At 39.6% G+C, this 23948-nt stretch overlaps 1 protein-coding gene across 1 annotated transcript in view; it reads left to right on the top strand.

Moving 5' to 3' along the window:
• DENND1A (DENN domain containing 1A) overlaps positions 1-23948 on the top strand; it is a 502559-nt gene that overhangs the window by 107637 nt on the left and 370974 nt on the right. Inside the window, exon 3 of the mRNA XM_044920818.1 lies at positions 23923-23948. This exon is cut by the window's right edge and continues 18 nt beyond it. Within this exon, the coding sequence (XP_044776753.1) occupies positions 23923-23948 (26 nt within the window). The remainder of the gene's footprint in view (positions 1-23922) is intronic.

The raw sequence follows: 23948 nt of genomic DNA, 5'->3' as shown, positions 1-23948 counted from the left end.
GTTCTAATAGTTGGCAGAAGAAGGAAGGGGTAAAAAACATTAAATTAACATTTGCTTTCATTAATAGTTTCTGTGAATTTTTATAAAAGAATTGATCACAGTGAATTTATTTGGTAAATTATCAATCTCCATATTACACACCTTCTTAAGAATGCCTTGGAGTATCATATTCAGAAACATATCATTAACTTAAAATGGTGTTCTTTCCCTTTTTCAAGAGAACAAGGAATTCACATTTAACTGCTTGATACTAGCTATATTATGTAAATTATTATGGTAAGTGTAATATTATGTAAAAACCTTCCAAGTAGTTACAAAATAGTAGTAGTTATATGAGGATTTATATCCAGTGAAATAATTTTTGTTAGTTTATTCAAGAAGCCTGGATGGCTCAGATGGTTAAGCGTGTGCCTTCGGCTCAGGTCCTGATCCTGGGGTCCTGGGATCGAGCCCCACATCGGGCTCCTGGCTCAGCGGGGAGCCTGCTTCTCCCTCTCCCTCTATCTCACCCCCTGCTCATGCTCTCTCTCTCTCTGTCTCAAATGAATAAAACCTTAAAAAAAAAAAATCACTGTGAATGAAGTTTAGTGATGATTACAGCAGTATCAAGTAAGACGTTTCTCTTAACATTGTAACTATTAAGATATATTACCTGAGTGACCCTTTTCTAAATTTAAGCTTTGAAAAGGAGCGGGAAGGTGTGAGAGTGTGAATTTTGAGGGCTAGATCAAAGTTTGGATTTGTGTCCCCATGAAACTCTTAAAACTTGGCATTTTGTGACAAAGAAAGCTGGGAGGAATGCCTGACCACTTTGCTATTGCCCAGTATTTTCACTTGCTACATAGTTTATTATGTTTGGATTCATTATGCTTTTGTTGGATAAAGCTGAATCAGTCCTTTTCCTTGGGTCTAAGAAAAATTGACCCAGTATATTCTGGTTTATTCTGTCCTACCAAATATCATTAGCTATGACTTGTCATGTTTAAGGGATATTAAGAAATATCAAATCCTTTCCTTAAATATTTTTTTGGATGAGGAGGACTTTGCTGGCTGCCCTTAGGAGTTAGCAAATGGCTGTGTCAGGCAGTTCTGCTATTTTGAGACAGTTAACTATCCTCTTGAAAAGAGTTGCCTGCTCATAGCATTCATAATAAATTTCAGCTGGTTTAAAGACCTACATTAAAAAGCAAAAGTTCATAATATTTGAAGAAAATGTGAGGATATTTTTAGAGATTTGGATAGAAAAGAATTTCTTGAATAAGCTATGAGAAAGCACAAACCCTGATGGGAAGGACTTGATTTAACCACACTGAAATTTAAAATTTTGGTATGGCAAAAGAAACTGTAAACAAAATACACTTTTCAGATTGAAGGGCAATTTCTGCAAGCTTGGGATCCAAATACATAAGGAACATGAAAGAAACAGGAAAACAGACCAAAAAAATATTAAACAGGTCACAAAAGAAGAGATACAAATGGTTGGGCGCCTGGGTGGCTCAGTTGGTTAAGCAACTGCCTTCGGCTCAGGTCATGATCCTGGAGTCCCGGGATCGAGTCCCGCATCTGGCTCCCTGCTCGGTAGGGAGTCTGCTTCTCCCTCTGACCCTCCCCCCTCTCATGCTCTCTGTCTCTCACTCTCTCTCTCTCAAATAAATAAATAAAATCTTTAAAAAAAAAAAAAAAGAGATACAAATGGTTAATAATCATATAAAAAGACTACATCATTAAAAATCAAGGAAATACAAATCAAAGCCATGAGATACTACTTCTTACATGAGAGTGGTAGAAAAATTTAAAAGTTGAATAATACCAAGTATTGGTGAAAATGTGGGGCCACAAAAACTCAACTCTTGGCAATACCTAGTAAAGAGAAAAGTGCTCATACCTTGGAACCAACAGTTTCACTTTTAAGTAGATGATGTAGAGAAATTCTCACATGTGCACAAGGAGATATAATCAAGGATGTTCATAGCATCGTTTTTTTTTTATAATAGAGAAATATTGAAAACTTAAATGACCATCAGTAGAGGAAATGGATAAATTAGGACTTATTTGTAATCGGAGAATTGTATAGCAATTGAATGAATCCAATCTGCTTACAACAAATTGGACAAATCTCAAAAATATAATTATGAATAAAAGCAAGTTGAAAAAGCAGTATACAAATACGTAAATGTTAAAATTATGAAACTTTTGTCATGTGTGCATTCATAGGTATTAACAGTATAAAAACATGGAGGGGAAGGCTGCACACTAACCTCAAGACAATGGTGATTCTCTGGAAGGAGGAGAATGAGATGAGGGTGGAAGGTGGGGCTTTAGCTATATTTGTAAATAGAAATGTTGCGGAAGTTAATATTTCTGCTCATCAGTTGGTGAATTAATAGACAAAACGTGGTATATTGATATAATGGAAAACTATTCAGCTATAAAAAGAAACTACTGATATATGCCATGACATGGACACACTTCAAAAACATTATGCTAAGTGAAAGAAGCAAGACACAAGACACCACATACTATATGATCACACTTATTGAATGTCCAGGAAAAGCAAATTTAGAGGCATAGAGTAGATTAATGGTTGCTTGGAACTGAGGTAGGAAAATAGATTAACAGTAAAGGGGCGAGAGGAATTTCACTGGGATGATGAAAATGTTCTAAAACTGATTTATGGTGATGGTTGCACAAGTTGGTAAATTTACTAATAATCACTGAAGTATACAATAGAAATGGGTGAATTATGCAATATGTAAAATGTACCAAAATGAAGTTGTAAAAAGTTAATATTTGTTAAATCCACAAGTGGTGTAGGTAAATCCACAAAGTGTGTAGCTTCATGAATGTATATAGTTGTGTAACCCTTACCCAGATCAAGATCATTTATATTACAGTAATGTGGTTATAGTTGACAATGCTGAATTGTATACTTGAAATTTGCTAAGAGGGTACATCTTAAATAAGTGTTCTTACCACACACGAAAAAGGTAATTGTGTGAGGTGATGGTGGGTGTATTATGTAGCTGGATTGTGGTGACTATTTAACAATGTATATGTGTATCAAAACATCAAGTTGGACACCTTAAATTATACCTAAATAAAGTTGGGGTAAAACACCTGATGTGGCACCCCAGAAGGCTCCATTGTGTTTCCTCTTAGCATCCTCCCTTCTCCTGCCTCCAAAGGCAACTGTTTTATTATCATTATATATCAGTCTTGTTTTTGAACTTCATAGAATTGGGATCATATACTTTTGTTTAAAAATATGTCTTGAGATTTCATCCATGTTGTTGCATGGAGTTCATTCTTAAAGATTTATTTATTTTAAAGAGTGAGTACGTGACTGGTGAGAGGGGCAGAGGGAGAGAATCTCAAGCAGACTCCCAGCTGAGCATGGAGCCTGACACGGGGCTTAATCTCATGACTCTGAGATCATGACCTGAGCCAGAATCACCAGTCGGACACTTAATTGATTGAGCCACCTAGGTGCCCCTAGTTCATTCTTTCTAATTGCTGTACAGTCTTCCACTGTAAATATACCAGAATTTGTTCATCCTTCCATTGATTGACACTTTTATTTTACTATTAGCAAAAAAGCTACAGTGAATATTGTACATGTCTTTTGGTAAACATACACACTTGTTTCTCTTGGGTATATTTCTAAGAGTAGAATTACTGGGTCATGAGTTGGGTGTATGTTGAGTTTCGCTAAATATTGTCAAATTTCTAAAGTAGTTGTGCCAGTTTATCCTCCCTCTAGCAGCATATGAGCGTTCCAGTTGTTTCACAGCCCCCTAAATGGCCCTATGGCATGGGTTTACCATACTTTATTTACCCATTGCCCTGTTGATTGATATTTAGGTGGTTTCATATTTTCAATACTTTGAATAAAACGCTCAGGAACTTTTTCGTAGAAGGCAGTGCTTCCGCTGAGTTCCATGAATGCTTTCCTAGAAATAAAATTGGTGACTTAAAAGGCATGGACATTTAAAATTGATTCTATTTGTGTTGCTGAAAAATTATACTAAATTGCTTTCCATCCAACCACATTCTCAATTACCAAGTGTATGAGAGTGCTTGTTTCCCCAGATGCTTCAGTCTCTAGATGTTTCCCATACTTTTAACCTTTGCCAAACTGATGAGGGGAAGAAAACAACAGGAGTCAGGGGACCATAAAACTTCACCACTTTGCAACCCTTTTCTGGCATCTTTCAGGGTGGTAAGGTAAAGGGTCTGCTGTCCGACACATCTCCTTTGGAAATGCTTTCAGTTTTGAAGGCTACGAGGGGAAGGAGAGGCGGGGTTGATCACTTAATGGGATCTAGTCAAGGCTTCATGCAAGAAGGATGAAAGAATTCAAGCTCAAATCAAAACGTTGTCTCCCTAGGTAACACCCGGACTATGTTGGTAAGGGCTAGAGGAGCAGATGCAATTCTTTGGCAGAGGCTACTGCCTTTCTTACCTCATTTGATTAGGTATAAGAATTCTTTTTTTTTTTTTTTTAAAGATTTTCTTTATTATTTGAGAGAGAGAGTGGAGAGAGAGTATGAGAGGGGGGAGGGTCAGAGGGAGAAGCAGACTCCCCGCTGAGCAGGGAGCCCAATGTGGGGCTTGATCCCTGGACTCCAGGATCATGACCCGAGCCAAAGGCAGAGCCAGGTATAAGAGTTCTCAAGGCTCTCAAGGCTAATGAAGCTGCTTAGCGTAGCTAAGTGCCTTGGTATAAGAGTTCTTAATTTACCTGTTCACCCTTCCTTTCAGAACTGTCCCAATTTCTGCTGTACCTGTGCAACTTCAGGAGAGTATTTGTTGCCTCTTACGAGGGAGAGACTACAGATCATTGTCTCTTGATGCCCTCTTCGTGCCTGACATGCTACTCATAGTGGGCGTGTAAATTCAGTGAATGACTCACTGGACTCTTTTTTTCTGCACCCCCCCCCCCCACTTTGTAAAGGAAATGTCAGAATAGTATGACAACCTCCTATTACTGCTCCTCAAGACTGGACCTTCCCGGAGAGGGCCAGTGGTGAGCAGCTGAGGACAAGGACCGGCGAGGAGCCCAGCATGAGTTAGTAAGGGCTCCTCTCTGGCCTAACCAGGATAACGGCACAAATGTAAACAGTCAAGTGTCTCACTGGGAAAGGAAGGGGAGCAGCAAGCCCGCGGCGCTGATGAGGAAAGGCCAGGATTTTTAAGTCCAGCTCAGAAATGGAGCTGTGGTGAGGACTCCAATTATCTGTAAGCAGAGGCTCACAGAGAGGAACAGAAGCACTGGTTACTTCAGAAGTGGTTGCGAGTTTTCATATGCCTCCTACGTAACGGGGGCTTTGGGAGGAAACAGAGTGTTAAGCATTTGCTAGGTGCCAGCTACCTTTCAAAGTGCTTCACTTCCATTATTTACTTACTCCTGAAAATCCTGTGAGGCAGACATTATTAATGCCCCATTTATAGATCAGCGTACTGGGGCTCAGAAAAACTGATTTGTCCAGGATCACACAACTGGTAAGTAGTTGAATTGAGATTCTAATTTAGGAATGACTTCAGTGCTGGGGCGTCTGGGTGCCTCAGATGGTTAGGCGCCTGCTTTCGGCTCAGGTCATGTTCCCAGGGTCCTGGGATTGAGCCCCGCATTGGGCTCCCTGCTCAGCGGGGAGCCTGCTTCTCCCTCTCCCTCTGCAGCTCTCCCTCTTGTACTCTCTTGCTCTCTCAAATAAATAAATAAAATCTTTAAAAAAGAGAAAAGGAATGACTTCAGTGTTCATTCTCTTCACTTGCCACACTAGTATGAAAAATAACATTAAAAATGATAGTAATGTTTAAAATATGCTGATAGCTTACCACACGCCAGGCATTAATTCAACTTAAGTGCGTTATTTCATTTACTACCCCATGAAATAGATGCTGTTTTAATCCACACTTTACAGATGAGGAAACTAAGCAGAGAAAGGTTAAATAGCCTTCACTAGGTCACACAGCTAGTTACTAGAAGAGTCCATGTTGAAATCCAGTCCATACCACCTTCTCGGGTCATAGTCTGGAGTGATCTTGCCCAGATGGTTTCTGAACAGCTTCATTAGCCTTGAGAGTATTTGGCTTTCTCCTCTCAGGCACAGGGATCACCTTCTTGTTTACTGTTTGTATAATCCTGCAGGTGCCAGAGGCTTCCAGAAGGCATATAACTAGACTTGGCCCTGTATGTTAAGCTACTGTGGGCAGCATATGGGTTGTCTACCATTAGGTGAGATAACTGGAGGTAGCAGTGCTACTTGGATTACATAGTTCTAGGGTAGGGCAAGGCCCCATGCAGCAGGGTCTAGAGCGGGTTTGTCCTGACGAGGATGCATAGAGAGAAGGGCCTGATCAGTGCCCTGAGCTAGCCCTCCATAATCTGAGTTTGCTGCATCCTGTGAATTCAGTTGTCCATCCCCGCCCGCAGTTGTAGCAGGGAAGAACCAACCCTGACAAAGTCCCATTCCTATTCTCAGGGATGAGTTGCTTGTTTGTTCAAAGATAATCTATGTGAGGGACTGTGTGAGCAAATCTGAGAGAAACCATAAGAAGACCATCTTTGCTAAACCTTTATCTCAGTGCTCCCTGAGCACAGACTAATTCTCTGAGAATCCTAGTTTATTCTGTCTTGAAGAGCTTGAAATTATTGGAATTTTGACAGTGGTAGAGGCACTGTAGGGTTTGGATTGTTTTTCTGTCTTGTGTACCAGCCTTATGCTGCCCTCTTAACTGCTCCCCTCTACGCCCCCAACAGCCCACATTTCCTGTGTGTCCTGTTTCTCAAGCCCTGGCTCCTTACCTGGCTCCATGGAGCCTGCCCTCACTTGTCCGTTGGCATGGATGCAGAGTACAGAGGCTGGGGAAACCTTGCTGATTTTCACCCAGGGGAGAGTTGTGTTTTTAAGACTATTGAAGAAATGCAAATTGAGGAGGAGAGCTCTCATAGCATTATTCCAAGCTAAGAATCCTTCTGTTATCTCCTATATATTAAGGTTTTATTGGTTGAAATGGAGGCTGGGCCTTTATAAAATGCAGGTTTTATAGTAATGGCAGGAGGGAGGAAACCCCTCCAGATAATGGAGTAAAACCATGGAAGCAAAGTCATGGAGCCAAGCCGAGAGGACGAAAGGAGGCTTTAAAATTCTCACTGTTATGTCAAGTGTATCAGTCTAGTTTAGGACAATTACTGAGTTAATTGCTTCTTAATGGAAAATACATATTTCAGTGTTCAGACTTCCTAAATCCTTAATTAAAAAGGCATGTTAAAGTACCAATTAAAAGTACCAATAGAATGGTATTTAAGTATTGGCCACTGCTGCTTAAATTTAGAATTTTACTTCGTTGAAAGGACTTTGTTTTGTTTTCTTTTATGAGAGTCTTAACTCTGTAGGATGGTTGGCCACAGGGAAAACCAGAAAGAAGTGCTTTCCTCGAGGCTATTTTCCTTTAAAGGTTACTTGTAGACATGGACATTTTACCAAAGCAGTGAGTTGTCTTGAGGATTTTTAGATCATAGGATGACAGAATTTTAGAGTCCAAAGAATTCTTTTAGTCAACACTTTGTTTATATTTGAGAGAATTCATATTCAAAGACTTTTTTATGATCATACAGTGGCAGAATCTAGGCCTGCTGATGCCCAATCTGACACTTTAATATTCATGCTAAATCTTTCTCATGTTATAATGATTGTTGTGATTGTCTGAGAGCTTGCTAAAAATAATTGTGTGTTAAGAGTCAGATATTGGGGGCGCCTGGGTGGCTCAGTCGTTAAGCGTCTGCCTTTGGCTCAGGTCATGATCCCAGGGTCCTGGGATTGAGCCCCACATCGGGCTCCCTGCTTGGCGGGAAGCCTGCTTCTCCCTCTCCCACTCCCCCTGCTTGTGTTCCCTCTCTCGCTGTGTCTCTCTCTGTCAAACAAATAAAATCTTTAAAAAAAAAAAAAAGAGTCAGATATTATTCAGGTGTAGGAGACACAAAGATAAATAAAAGTGGTTCAACTATCAAGAAGGCTTGGGCTAAGGTAGGGATGGTCAGCAAGTAGGTGGAAGATTGTCCAGTTTGATAAGTATAGGAAAGAGGTATGCCCAAGATGTTTATCAGTCAAGGTCTAGTTGAAGATAAGAGACCACTCCATCAGAAGAGGAGTGACTACAGAGAATTCAGTCTTACAGAATCATTGGAAAGAGTGGAGGAATATGCTTCAGGCCGATCTCCAGGAATGACTTTCAGAGTCACACTGCAGAAGTAGCACACCAACAGAATGACCACTTCTGCCGTGTCAGGAAGCTGGGGGATTCTGGAAACTGCTCTCCCAAATGTCAGCCCCAAGATATTCCCACCTCTGACCACTTGGGCTTAGAAAGTCTCCATCAGATTTGCCTCCAGAGCCATCAGGCCATTCCTGCTAGTTCCCTCCCGGCTCTCTTCTTGACTGTGCTCTAATTTCAGGTCTCACCAAGTGGATCTGACTGGCAGAACCAAAATCATACCTGGTATCCTAGTATGGGTAGGGGCCTTTGAGAAGTAGTTTTCAGCTTTCCAGCCTTTATAATACTAGGGGACCCACAGAAGATTGTAATAGGCGTCTTAATGTAATAGTAGTGTTAATAGTAGTATATATGCATATAATATGTAGAACATATATATGATTTATATAATACATTATGTACACACACAATGTAATAGTAACATAATGCTCAAAGTAGAGTGAGCCAGTCTATAGAGTCTTTGGGATCCGTGCATAAGAGGGGCATTCGATCTGCTGGTGGTGGGGAGGAAAGGTCAGAGAATTTAAACTGAGAAGTAGTACCTGAGCTGAGACTCAGAGATGAAATTGCAGATGTCTCAGCTTTTTTAAGGAACTTCACACCTATTTTGTCAAGTCTGTATTCACAAAATACAATCCTCAGACGAGTAATATCAGTTTGACCTTGGAACTTGTTAGAAATGGAAATTCTTGGGTGCCACCCAGACCTACTGAGACAGAAACTGAATGAAGCCCTTCAGGTGATTTTGATGCATGCCAGAGTTTCATAAACTGTTGTGTCTGCACGATGATGAAGACCTATAGTCGGGGGTAGATTCCTGGGAGAGACTGATGGGGACCTAGTAAGCTATATAAGCACAGTGATTAAAACCAGTAGTTTCTTGAGTTAAATCTCTGAGTTCGAATCTTGGCTTTTACATTTACCTATCTGTGTGATGCTGAGCTGCTGGGGTAACAATACTTACCCTGCAGAACTGTCAAGCTTAAGTGACATGGCAGGGTATATGCCTTTCACAGTGTGTGACACAGCATAGACATTTTGTAAAATCTTTTGGAGGAGACTTGACTAGAAGCATCCCTAAATTAATCTTTCTTGGGAAATGTTACAAAGGCATTTCAGAATTGAGTTCAATTCAGAAAGCATTTATGGAAGGCAGTCTGCTCTGTGCTCAGCACTGTGCTTGAACGCCGTGGTGCCATGGTTCTTGGGAAGAGTACAGATGGTAGGGAGATATGGGTCCTGGCCTTGGGAGCTGTTTATTTTATTTATTAAGAAGACAAGTCCTTAAACAGGGAAGTAACAGTCTAAGATAGTAAATGATTAGGTGTACAATCAGGTGTTAATAATTTGATGCTACCAAAACAGTAAATATTACAGAAGCTCAGAGGAAATCAGTCAATGTGGGCTAAAGTCGTCAGGGGTAAGTTCCTGGAAGAGGCAGATGGGGACATTATATGCTTTTGTGGGCCATTTAAATCAAATTTCTGAGGAGCGTATTTCTTTATTTACAAAGGTTTTTTGTTTTTGCTTTGTTTTGTTTTTTTTTAAATTATGAACCTTGTTTAAGATGTGGAAAATTCAGGAAATAAGGAAAAAACCCCCTATAATTTCACAACTCAGGCACTCATAGCTAGAAGTTTTGGTGGGTTTCCATTTAGTGTCTTTTGAAAATCTTTTTTAAAAAATAGTAATTGCTGTTACAGTGTGATAAATCTCTATATTCTGTTTTGAGTCAATTCTTCATAATGCAGTGATGTTAGCATTTCCCCCATGTTATTACAGACACAGCCTAATTTTAATGGTGGCATAGGGGTTGGGTCACTTGAGCTTATTAATACTCCCAATTTTTGAAATGAAGTTTGAAATAAACATAAAAGCAATTACTTATATTTCCAATTATTTCCTTGGGATAGATACTGAGAAGCAAATTACTAGGGTATGGATTGTGGACTTTGGAAACATTGCCAACTTATTTGTTGGAAGGAGTGGTTGAATTTATGCTCCTTTTCCTCCTTCATTCTTTTTGACTCATTCATTATTTATGTGCTAGGCCCAATTCCAGGTTCTGGGGATATTAGTAGTGAACAAAATAGGCAAAAATCCCTGCCATATATGCTAGTAGGGGAAAACAGATAATAAGAAAGTATATACTATGTTGGATGATAAAATGTGCTAAGGAGAAAACACAGGAAAAGAGAATAAGGAATGGTGTGGGGATAGGAAAATTATAATTTTAAATAAGGTGATTGGGGAAGGCAGCACTAGGAAAGTAACTTGTGAATGAAGACAGCACATGCCCCATTCCTTGGTATTTATCTCACGGAATGAACAGCAAGGGAAAGGGCCATGAAGTGGAAGCATGGCTTGCATGTTTGAGGAGCAGCAAGTAGACCTGTGTGGCTGGAACAGGGAGTCAGGGTGGGGGGTGGGGGGCAGAGTAATAGGAAGTGAGGTCAGAGAGTTGCTGGTAAAGGAGGACGTGACTTAAGTAACAGGATTACTCCGGCTGCTGTTTTGAGAACAGTCTGTAGGGAATCAGAGGCAGAAGCAGACACCTGTTAGGTGACCATTGTAGTGGAAATGATGGTGACTTAGACCAGCGTGGTAGTGTGGAGATGGAGATAAATGATCAGAACTTGAATTTATTTTGAAGATTTAGTTGACAGGATTGGCCGACAGATTGGATCTGAAATGTGGGAGAAGGATCAGGAGTTCAGTTTTGGACATGTTAAATTTGAGATGTCTGCTAGGCATCCAAGTGGAGATGTTGAGTAGTAGACAGTTAGATAAATGAGTCTGGAGTTGGAAGAAATAAATGTAAAGTTGACAGTGCATATTTATATATGAAGTGATGAGACTAAAAGAGACCAGCAAAAGAGGACATCAAGAAAGAAAAGTGAAGTCCAAGGACTGAGGTCTGGGGCCCTTCAATTGGAAGAGGTCTGCAAGGAGCTTAAGGAGAAGCAGTGAGGCAGGGGAGAGGGATGCTGTGGAAGCCACATAAACAGAGAAAGTGGAACCCATCAAGGATGTCAAAGGGTGCTTATAGGTCAAGTAAGATGACTGAGGATTGATAATTGATGTTAGGGGTAAGAAGTGAGTTGGTGTGGTCATTAGTACATGAGCAGTTTCACAGCTGTGGTGGGGTAGAAGCTTGATTGGCACGGGCTCAAGAGAGTGAGAAGAGAGGAACTGGTAAGGTGGGTTCAGACTTTTCTTTGAAGTATATAGCTTTGAAGACAACGAAAGAAATGGGGTGGTAGCTGTGGGGGGCTTGACCTTTTAAAAAAGATTTGCAGAAATAACAGTCTGTTTGCATGCTCCTGGGAAAGCTCTAGTAGAGAGGTCAAATTAATAACACAGGAGAATTGGTAGAGCAGTGTTTGAGTTGGTGAGAGGGATGGGATCCTAGTTCACAAGTGGAGGAAGAGCCTTTGCAAGGGGGCACGGACAGTTCTTCATGGTAGTAGGATGAAGGCAGCGTCTATGGGTCAGTGATAATAAGTGGGTAGGAGTAGTGATGGAGGCTTGTGGGAGTTCTCTTCTGATTGGTTTTCTCAGTGAAGGGGCAAATGAGGTAATTAGTGACAATCGAGGTTGGAGAAGGTTTGAAGGGAGAGAGGAAAGTATGAAATAGTCACGGAGGAGAACAAGAGAGTGAATGAATTAAGGAAAATGTGGTATAATTACTCAAGCTCACTTACAGTAAATAATCCAAATTTAAAGCTAGTATTTTAGGGCGCCTGGGTGGCTCAGTTGGTTAAGCAACTGCCTTCGGCTCAGGTCATGATCCTGGAGTCCCGGGATCGAGTCCCGCATCGGGCTCCCTGCTCAGCAGGGAGTCTGCTTCTCCCTCTGACCCTCCTCCCTCTCATGCTCTCTGTCTCTCATTCTCTCTGTCTCAAATAAATAAATAGAATCTTTTTTAAAAAAAGCTAGTATTTTAGTATTTTAAGCGTAATGTGATTTTCTCCACCTGGTACAGGGATGCAGGTGGATCATTGGATTTAACAAGGATTGTTGGACTTTTGCCAAGTGAGGTTGACAAAGTAAGAAAGACACAAAGATGTCGAAGATGTATGGAAAGGAATGGTTATAAATAGAATTTAAGCTGGGTGAGGAGGATAGGGTGGGCCTGAGGTGGATCAAGGGCACTGAAAAGGTTGGTATAGTGTCCCTGTGGGATTGAAGAATGAAGACAGAATACTGTAGGGACTGAACTAGAAGGGCAGGAGGTGGGTCCTGGTTGGAGGCTGAGGTGCTTGAAACTGATTATTGAGGGAGTTTCAGTTATTGGTAACTGTAGAGTTTAGGTATGACCATGGGAGTGAGTCGTTGAGATTGGGTAGAAAACCTTGGCAGGGAGGAGGCCAAGGAATCAAGAATTCTGGGATTTTGAAGGATTGGCCATGTGCATACTGAAATCACTGAGACTGTGGTAGGAGTGCTGATAGAGTGAGGGGCAGTGGACCAGGATCCATGTGACTCAGGAATGAGGAGTAACCCTAGGATTGTAGATGACAGCAGGGCCGAGTGGGAGTGGGGAGTGTAGTCTGGTGAGCTCAGGTTAAAATCTGGGATTTTGGAAAATGAGGAAGAAAGGTCTGGAAGTGGAAACAAGGAACAGAGGCTGCCTACCCTGCCTCCAGGCCAGTGGGAGGGATGGAGAGGAAACACTGACCGCTTGAGAGGGCTACAGAGGAAGCCAGCATTAGGTCAGAGGAAGAATGTAAGAATCGGAAGGGAGCTTAGTGCTAAGAGATTGAGAATTGTGCTGATCACTGACCCAGGAGTGCCAGAAGGCAAGTGAAGGAGTTTCAGCGAGTGTGCCAGTTTTGTTGTTCCTTTGCCAGCTACACTTAAAATTCACTGTACTTGTGATGGATGACATGGTTCTTTGTCTTTTTAATTTTTTAAACTGCTAGTGTAATTGAATATTAATTCATATAGGAATATACAATTGGGCACGTTTATAAATTGTGATGCTTAAGAGCATGTTTTGGAAGGGTCTGATTTGGATGTGGGAAGAGGAGAAAGATGAGCAAAGCATGTCAAGTTTTGTGGGAAAGTGGATTGATTAGCCTGGCTAGATTTGGGGATTCATTTTTAAGAAACAGATGAAATTGGGTGGTTTGGTCCTTTTTATTTTTTTTAAGATTTATTTGAGAGAGAGAGCGTGTGCGTTCATGGTGGAGAGGGGCAGAGAGAGAAACTTTATCAGACTTCTGCACGGAGTGTGGACCCCAATGCAGGGTTTGATCCCAGGACACCAAGATCACAACCTGAGCCAAAACAAAAAATCGGAAACTTAACTGACTGCGCCACCCAGGCACCCCAGGTGTTTGGTCTTAATGGCCAGGCTAAGGATTCTAGGCGGTTCTAGCTTTATAACATAAAGGTCATGAAACATATTAAAAGTAGTATAGGTCCTCAAAAAAATTAAATGTAGAATTGCCGTATGATCCAGCAGTTCCAATTCTGGACATATGTCATGAAGAAGTGAAAACAGGGTCTTGCAGAAATATTTACACTCAGGTTCATAGCAGCGGCATTATTTTTTTAAAAAGATTTTATGGATTTATTTGGGATAGCGAACAAGAGAGCAGGAGCAGGGGGAGCAAAGGGAGAGGGAGAAGCAGGTCCTCGCTGAGCAGGGAGCCTGATGTGTGGGGCTCGATCCCAGGACCCCAGGATCATGACCTGAGCCAAAGGCAGACACTTAGCCGACTGAGCCACCCAGGTGGCCCTCATAGCAGCATTATTTATGATAGCCAGAGATGGAAGAAACTCAAGTGTCCATAGACAGATGAATGGATAAATAAAATGTGGTATTATTACAATGGAGTATTATTCAGCCTTAAAAAGGAGGGAAGTTCTGACACATGCTACAACATGGATAAGCCTTGAAGACATTGTGCTAAGTGAAATAAGCCAGGCATACAAGGAGAGGTATTGCATGATTCCGTTTCTATGAGGTACCTAGAGTAGTTAAGTTCATAGAGACAGAAAGTAGAATGGTGGTTTCCAGGGGCTATGGGGAAGGGAAAATTGGGAGTTATTTAATGGGTTCAGTTTTAGTTGAAGAAGTTTTGGAGATAGATGATAGTGATGGTTGTATAATAACGTGCATGGACTTAGTACCACTGAACTGTATACTTAAAAGTGTTAAAATGGCAAATTTTATGTATATTTTACTCCCTGCTCCCCTCCCCACCCCCACCCCCAAAGTGGTATAGGATATATAGGTACCATTTGGATATATGGTATAGATAAGGACTAGGCAGCAATGGCTTGTTTCCAGGGGAAGAGAGGCAGAATTTTGTTGACAAGAAAGTCTTCTGGTTGACAGGCATAGTATGTTTCCTTTGCTGGCATTTCAGCTTAATGTATACTGTATGCAGTAGTTTGGCTTTAGCTTTGGGGTTCTGAGTATGGTTTAGAGGTACTTGGGAAACACATTTTCCAAGTAGGGAAACATTTCTCTACATTCTTATCCCTTCTGTTTAGCAAATAATTTTTTTTTTCATAGAGTATCCAAGGATACCCTCTAGTCTTCAAAATTATTCTAAGTTGTTAATAGGAATTCATCTTTTTCATTATCATGTTTACTAGTTGAATTGAGCGCTAGTTACTTTGGAGTCATTTTATTTATATCCTGAACTTGGCAAAGGAGTTTAAATAGAGAAATTGGAAAGCTCTCATTCATAATCTGCTAAGGCCTATTTCATGACAACATGTTTTGGTTATTTGTCCAGATGTATTCTTATTGTTGAGTCACAATAATAACTAGAAGACAGATCAACAGGAGGACATACATAAATAAAACCAGAAAAGAAACCACTGTTGGATTCTTGGGAGTCTGATGGATCCAGGCTGAATCCTAGCTCTGTTGCTTAACTGAATTTGTTCTTAGTGAGCCTCACTCTTATTTATAAAACAGGGATACATCTACTTACCTGGCAGAGTTGTTGTTACGATTAAGATAATAAAATCACCTATGGCAACTGCTGGTATACATAGGCATTCAGTAAATGGTAGCTGTTAGTATTCTAATTATTACTGCAAAAATGTTTAATGGAACTCTTGTTTCTGAACCCAGAATGCAAACTTCGAAAGCAAAGAAATTAGCAGAAAGGTCCTTCAATTTATACAGAGATTCACCTCAGGGTTTCTGTAAATCTGGGAGAGTCCCTAGTGCATTTGATGTTTACAGATCATTAGCAAACAGATGCCAGGAGGCAAATAAACTGTAGCTTAAGGATTTTTGAACCACTGACGATGAAGAGAAAATCAGTTTCTGATAAAGTTATAACGTTTCTAAGTAAGTAATGGCAGGCAATGGGAAAATTTTAATTGGGTTTATAAAAGTTTATTTCTAGGAGCACATGTATTTCCAATTTGAGGCATACGTATACATCTGTAGCCATCTGATTTATAGTGCTTGCTTATTTCTCCACTGGGGTTAATAATAAAACAACAACTAATATTTATTGTATGCTTGCTTATATGCCAGTGTGTCTTTAGGAAGGAAGCCCGTAGCATTCAGAGGCTTGTTTTCAACTGGATATTTTAAAATTGGCCCTTTATCCAGTTAGAGAGACAGGGTATTTAATGAGTTTATTCTGTTTATTCTGTTATGCCAAAGTATTTGTTAAGCATTTGTAACAGAGAAGACCTTCTGTAGCAAAGCTAAGTAGAACATGGGCCCTGACCTCAACAAATGCTGACTCGCTGTCCTCTAGACTGTTCAGAAGGGGCTTGTGGTAGCATGAGATGAACCACGGTCTAGTCCTAGATTGCACATGTGGCCACTTCATCCCTGAAGTTTTTTCTGTCCTGGTCAGAATTAGGTTTGACACCCTTCTGCTAATCCTAGCACAGCACTTTGTCAAACTCTGTGGTTAATTAATTTGGTGGATTCTCCATTTGGGTCACACCGTATTACTCCTTGAGAGCAAGGACTGGCTTTTTATCACCTGGGCCAGTCACATCAGTGTGTTTGTGCTGTGAATAAATGCTAATTTTCAAACTTTGGACAAATGGTAACCTATTGCTTTTTTTTTTTTTTTTTAAGATTTTATTTATTTATTTGAGAGAGAATGAGAGAGAGAGAGAGCACATGAGAGGGGGCAGGGTCAGAGAGAGAAGCAGGCTCCTCGCCGAGCAGGGAGCCCGATGCGGGACTCGATCCCGGGACTCCAGGATCATGACCTGAGCCGAAGGCAGTTGCTTAACTGACTGAGCCACCCAGGCGCCCAACCTATTGCTTTCTTTAACAATGATGCACTTACGGTAGTCCCAATATCACAGCATTGTCATGAAGATTAAATTAGAAACTGTGTATAAAATGCCTATCCCAGTGCCTGATACATGGTGGGTATGCAATCAGTAGTCGTATTTGAGTAAATAATGAAGTTATCTCTTTCCACCAGATTTGACAGATGTGATATATCTATTTATGAAGACCGTATGCAGTGATGTCACGTTTGTAGTACATAAAGGGCACAGCTGTCATTTAGGTTAAGTCTGAAGTAATTATTCACCTTGGAATAAAAATTGGACACTTAGGTGCTCATTCAGAAACAAGGGCTAAAATGAATCCTAACTCACAGGGAAATTAAATGGAAACCTGAGATTATAACCATTAAAGAAAAAAGGTCCTTCATCAATATTTATCAGTTTGATAGATTTTAGGAATTAGTTCCAAACCTTGAACTAATTTTTAAAAAAACCTAAATATTTAAATAATAAAGTTGAAAACTAAGATATTCAGCAGGCAAAAAGGGAAGTATAAGTGAACATATTCTCTGGACTTTTTTGTTCTCACCAGCACACACTCTCTTTCCATTTTAAAGCTCCCTTTTAGAATTTGACTTATGTTTGATTTTTGGGTTTATGTGGCATAAGTTTGGCTGAGAATCAGATTTATATACCTTTTGTAGATGGAATTAGTTATGAAAAATACTTCAAATTATTGGTAAGTAGTGGCATTTGCTGGTCAAAATCTATCACCATTCTCTAGAAAGAGAGATGAAACTCCCAAGATTTTACTGCATAATGTCAGTGGACTCATTATTTGTAGAACAGCTGATGCATTTAGGACTTGTTGATTCACTTAATTGGTAACTGTACTACATTCATAACTCCAACAACTGAAAACAATAGGTCAGTGTCTGCTGTTTATGCATAAATAGTCACATCAGAGCAGGATATGTCTGAAAGGCAGAATCTGTTAGTTTGAGGAGGAATCTGGCACGTGAATGGTTCCATTGCTTGCCATACTGAGGTGGGTTGTGCTCTCCTTCCCTGAATAATGCTATTTGGGTTTTTATTATAGGTGTAGATGGTGAACTGGTCCTGTGTTATCAGGCCGGCTGCTGTGAAAGTGTAATACTTGAATGTGTTTTAAATGCAGGCGTGGAAGCAAAAGGCTGGAATAGAAACATAGTTTTAAAATTAGTGAGGACTGGTGCGCCTGGGTGGCTCAGTCGTTAAGCGTCTGCCTTTGGCTCAGGTCATGATCCCAGGGTCCTGGGATTGAGCCCCACATCGGGCTCCCTGCTTGGCGGGAAGCCTGCTTCTCCCTCTCCCACTCCCCCTGCTTGTGTTCCCTCTCTCGCTGTGTCTCTCTCTGTCAAATAAATAAATATCTTTAAAAAAATAAATAAAATAAAATTAGTGAGGACTAAGGTTCTTATGTCTTAGGGTCTTCATGTTTTAGGGCAAAAAGTTAATACCTGGAATAATTTTTAAGAAATTCCAGTTGTACATGGAAACCAAATGTTCATTTAAAGTACTTTGAAATGACTTTTTTTTTTAATTAGTGAAGTATACTCTTTTGTGATTTCAGGATAAAATCTGCATTGTGAAATGAGCAGTTTTTGTTTGAAGCAAGTAATTTTTAGTTTAAAAACATTTTTAAAGGAAAGACAACATAAATTATTCTGTTTCATTGTTAAGGAAAAGGAAATCATGTTGATGGGTTTTTTTTTTCCTATGTAAAACATTTGAAACATTCCTTTCAAAAATATATTTTTAATTAAATTTTAACTATCATAAATGGAACAGTTTACTAGGATAATTGTATTTAGTTAAAATGCTAAACTAGTGATTCAGGTATTTTATAATATAATGTGAGTGAAGCTGACTCTTTATAGCAGCAATGAGTTTAATAGGGAGTGTCCTTAAAGCTCTTTTTAGTGGAGTCCAGCTTGTAATCATAGTGTCAAGAAACTTTTTAATTTTACATTATACAAAAAAAAAAACTTTTCTTCTTGAAGATGAAAAAAATCTTATTTCTGAGTGTGTTTGGGGAAGATTGAGCTTGTCCTCAAAATGTGTGACTTCTTAGACTACTTTCTGAGCATATACATTTTCAGTGTATAAAATTTGAACATTTCATTAGGGAAAGAGCAGTGTAATGGACTATCCCCTGCTTGCAGCATATTCCCATCTTCTCATCTGGAAAATTAAATCTGATTACAGCTTGGATTAACATTTATGGTTGTGGGGGAGAGGAAGATAGTATCTTAAACTACATGAAATGGAACAATGAAGATTTTATCGTTTATGGCGAATTTTTAAGTCTTGCTTTTAAAGGGAAGCGTTCTTATAATTGTAAGCTTTAAATATGTTCAATATTTTGTTTCTTACTGACTGAAATATCCTAGGGATAATGACTGGGTAAATTTTAGTGGGCATTAAATGTAATTTTTTCTGCCTTGATATACCTGCCATGTTAAAAGTGAAAGCAGTGTAGATTCCCGTGTTAGCAGCTACATTTGCTTGCAGTCTCTCTTAAATTTCCTAAAAGAGCTCCAGTTATGGACGATTGTAACATTTGGTTCGTGTGCAGTTGTCACACATTTCATAGAAAATGAAGTCAGTGTATTTTTCAATAATCAGTTAAAGCGTCATGCCTTGACCCTTCAAATGGAGTCATTGGTGCGACAGAGAAAAACAGGAAAATAATTTGGTAAGGGGTGTGTGTGTGTGTGTGTGTGTACGTGTGTGTACACATACTAGTTACTGATCTACAAATGAGCCCTCATACATAACCACAGTACTTTTATGAATTATTTTGCATTTCTGTTGTAAAAGATCTGTCTACCACGTTTTCTAGGAACTTTAAGCCTAAGGCAGAACTCAAGGTTTTGGAGCCTGTGTAAAATAATTTATAGCACCGTTCCAGCAAGTCTTGCCCAAACTCTAATTCTATTAATTAAACATCCTGTGGCAATCTGGTATATCTTAAAGATTTAAAGTATGTTACAGTAGAAGACTAGAAAACATGAACAATTGAGGTCGAAGAAAATTAACCTTTCTTAAAAAAAAAATCAAGACATAGTTGTTCTGAGACTTTTCTTAATTTATTTATTTTTCCCCTGTGAGGACCTAACCTCTTTTTTTTTTTTTTTTTAAGATTTTATTTATTTATTTGACAGAGACACAGTGAGAGAGGGAACTTAAGCAGGGGGAGTGGGAGAGGGAGAAGCAGGCTTTCCGCCGAGCAGGGAGCCCGATGTGGGACTCGATCCCAGAATCCTGGGATCATGACCTGAGCCGAAGGCAGACGCTTAACGACTGAGCCACCCAGGCGCCCCGAGGACCTAGCCTCTTAAGCATGGTCACGTTACGCGCCTGAATCAGCTTGTGCTATTGGGAGTCCTATGCAGTGAAATGTCTGTGTTAAGTATAGAAATGCTTCTTGTGGCCTCCAGTGGTAGCGGTTGGTGCACACATGTCTTTGTGGAGACCTCCTCTTGCATGGACGTGGTGCTGGAAGAAGGTAGTGGCCCATCACGTTGATTTGATGCGAAGCCTTATTCCAGAGCCAGCTGCCTCTTTTAGGCTTACGTGGTTAAGAGATATATGGACTCTACCATACCATACATGGTGTGGCAAGATAAGATATTTTATTTTATTTATTTATTTATTTTTAATGGTTTTATTTATTTATTCATGAGAGACAGAGAGAGAGACAGAGGCAGAGGGAGAAGCAGGCTCCCCGCGGAGCAGGGAGCCTGATGCGGGACTCGATCCCAGGACCCTGGGATCATGACCTGAGCCGAAGGCAGACGCTTAACCGACTGAGCCACCCAGGCGTCCCAAGATAAGATATTTTAAAAACTAGGTTGAAAAGTATTTTCCTGGGAGATGATGAAATTGATTTTTAAATTTAAGAATCTACCACTTAAATCTGGAGAAAGTTGCTGAGAGAGAAGGAAAAGGAATGTTCTTAATCTTCTGTCAGAGGGACAATTCTTCGAGAAAAAGCTTGACATATGCCCATGACTCTGTTCTTTCTGCCAATTGCCTAAGCAAATTGTTGCTTTTTTCCTTGGTAGTTCTCTGATCTGCAGATTTTTGTGTTGAAAGTTAGCTGTTTGGTGACACTGCATTTGGCGGTGAGGGTATGAATGTGAGAAGGTGTTTTGGAACATTAGCAATTATAGTATTGGATGGTGGATAAAGAAATAGATATATAAATATTAGACTGATGCACACTTTTCCAGTGTATGTTATTTTCCATATAAAGATATAGAACATTTCATAAAATGTTCCCAGACCATTTAAAACTCAAAGAAATGCAGCTGATGCAATGAAATACATAGAGTACTTGTAAAAACATACAGACACGCAAGTGGATTGCTGCCAGACAGAAAATTTAAAGGCGGTTTGCTTAACTGCAGGGTGCTAGGTTTTGTACATGTGCCATGCTGAAACTGTTAGTAAGGCGGGTGTTGTGTTGCTTGAGAAAAGCAGATTGTATTTGGACCTTTTAAACTCAGATGTTTCCAATGTCGATATTTTGGTGACATTATGGCATTGTGATCGACTCAAAGTGAAAAAAGATGATTTCAACCCACTGTGCAAAATAGACATTTTAAGAAAACTCAAATTATTTTCAGTTTTTTGTTAGTTTTTACAAAATGGCTTTCATGGTTTTATAAACTATCAGATTGGATCTTTGAGCTAATTGAGTGGAACTTTTTAGGTTGGGCTTTTGTTTTTAAAAAGCATTCGCCCCCCCCCCCCCTTTTTTTTTAAATATTGCTTTAGAGAGTATTAAGAACCCATAAAGTTTGCTTTTGTAAACCTCAGGGCCTTAAAGGAAATCACAAGCTTTATGCTTGGATCATAGTAAATAATAATCCATGTATTATCTTGGAACATGATTCTGTAAAAATCTGGGAATCTCACTCTGGGCTGAGTCTTAGGATAGTTGAAGGAATTTGGTTGATGGTGTTTGTTGTCCCTGCCGCTGAGGCAGTGTTTAGAATAGTATGATTTGCATGACTCTCATCTTGGCATTCTATGGTCATCTTTACCTTCAGTATATTAAAATAAGTGGATTTTTTTTCATCCATGTTTCCTTTTTAAAATTCTGCTATATTGTATATATGCATAAAATACATTTTTAAAATAAGTTAATTATTAATATAGTTTCTTATTAACATAGTTGACTAAAGATGTAAAAACCTTCCTTCTCCCACCTATAAAGAAGAAACTTTTTTAAATTGAAGAATATATCATAAATTTTGGTTTCTGACATCCATTCCCTCACAAAGTGGTGATTAAAAAAATTAGTCTTTGGTTTTATTCCATCTTGATTTCCATCAGTATTTGTGGTTCCCGAGAAGCACAAACTACTGCAAGAAGAGATGATATTAAAGATTTATATGTGAGTCATTTCTGTATGAAGTTTTCTGGTTGAAGAGTAAGTGTTAACCACGTGACAGTTGGAAGAAAAAGAATAAGCCTTATTCTGTGGCTTTCCCAACTTCTGTTTTACTGTGTCCTCAGTGGCTTACAAGTGCTTTTTTCTGTTTTTTTCAGTCTTGGGAGCATATTTTAAATCCTAAAATACCAGCTTTTTCTGCCCCAGGGTGATTTACCTATGTTTTAGGGATTATAACTGCTACCCTCTTACTTAGGCTGTCCCATCCCCCAACCCAACAGCAAGCACACTTTTAGAGGTGTGTGAGGCATCTGGTTGTCCCTTTGCATCCTGCTAATTCTTCCCTGTAGACCTAGTGCTTTTCATGCCACGCCGTTAGTGCCCTCTGGCCTCCTCTCTCAAATGGACCAAGTCCTTGTGTGATTTCAGCCCTTCCGGCCAGAGAGAAGCAACAGTTTCTTCCTCTGGCACACTAGGGCAGCCCTGCATGGAGAGGACCACGCCAGCACTCTGCTGGTCACAATGTAGACATGGCCTTTGTCCCATCGAGTGTTTGCACATGAGGGTAAGGAAAGAAATTGATCCCCAGTTTTTAAGTCAACCAGAAGATCCCTCAAGAGCTGAAATGGTCTACAGATAGGTTCATCTCTTTTGGACCACCCATTTTTGGAAGCTCTGCTTTTTTGGTATGCCCTTTTGAATACTCCCGCTTTTGTTATTAGCCTTGGGTTTTGAAAAATAACATCCATTGACTTTAATGACTTGAAAACTGGTATTTCTAGGATTTAAATGTAGTATGTGAATAGGCCCTTAGTTTTTTCCCTTTTTGATTCCTCGCTGCAGAAAGATTAACTGCATTTTTGTGTTGTGATTTTGGAGGGTTTTAACTTTTATGTGGATTCACTCTCACAGAGAGTAAATTGATGTTTTAAAAGATAGCTAAGAAAACTGAATAGTATGTTTTGTGATCAGTGTGTGAGGGGACCCTCAAATACTGTGCTTTTCCATTGATACGTGATTTTTCAAATACATATTATTCTTGTCACTCCCCATAATGTGTCTCTGAGGAACCAAATCTCTTTCTCTTATTAGAAAAGAATGAGTGTTTTCCTAATCAATAGCAAATGGAGTGCTAATAGCATTTAATTAGTACAGTTCTGTATTGACTTACAGACGATGGCATTGGATTATCTTGCAATTATGATTGAAGAATCAAGTGACCCCTTTAGTAATTCCATTTTAAGCAGATGGTCATAAAAGGTGTTTTCACCTATGTATTTTTATAGTTGATGAGCAAGTCTAATTATGTTAGGTAGAACATAATATCTCATTTCATGATATTTTGTTTGTACTGACAAGCCAAAAGTGTATTGTTTGGTTCTGTTTTGAAGAAAACTTCATCCGGTTTTATCTGTATTTTCAGGAGTTCATAAGTATTTTGGTAAGGATACATTTTATTTTTAAAAGCAAAGAGTTTTGTATTTGTTCTTTGAAAGAATTCTTCTCCCACTCCCTGCCACCTGCCAGTGTGCGCGTGCACACACACACACATACACACACAATCTGAGACTGATGTTTAAGGTGGTTTATCAAGCACACATCTGTAACTGTGAAAAGGAGGCTTCTGATTAGAGAAAAAAAAGTCAAGCCAGGTTTAGGACTCATTTTCTCTGGAAAAATATATTGAGGGCAATTTGCAGCAGGCAAGATTTTTGCATTAGGTAATAGTCTAAAGTTAACAGTAGCATCAGGTCTTCAAAATTTTTCTTTTTTATATTTCTGGAGGAGGGTAATGGGAGTGCCTTGCCGAGTCCTTCCTTGTGCTCATCAACATAGCAGCCTCAGCTGCCCCCCTTGGATCCCCTGCCAGGGCTGCTATCATCTTCTGATCAAATATTAATGTGTGATCCTCTGCTTGCTCACTAATCCAAAGCCAATTAATATTATCTGTCAATTATTTACAGATCCTGAGGTGCAGAGGCAATTCCCG

Source organism: Neomonachus schauinslandi, chromosome 13, assembly GCF_002201575.2.
Source record: "Neomonachus schauinslandi chromosome 13, ASM220157v2, whole genome shotgun sequence".
Taxonomy (NCBI): domain Eukaryota; kingdom Metazoa; phylum Chordata; class Mammalia; order Carnivora; family Phocidae; genus Neomonachus; species Neomonachus schauinslandi.
This window is presented reverse-complemented; position numbering and strand designations above follow the sequence as displayed.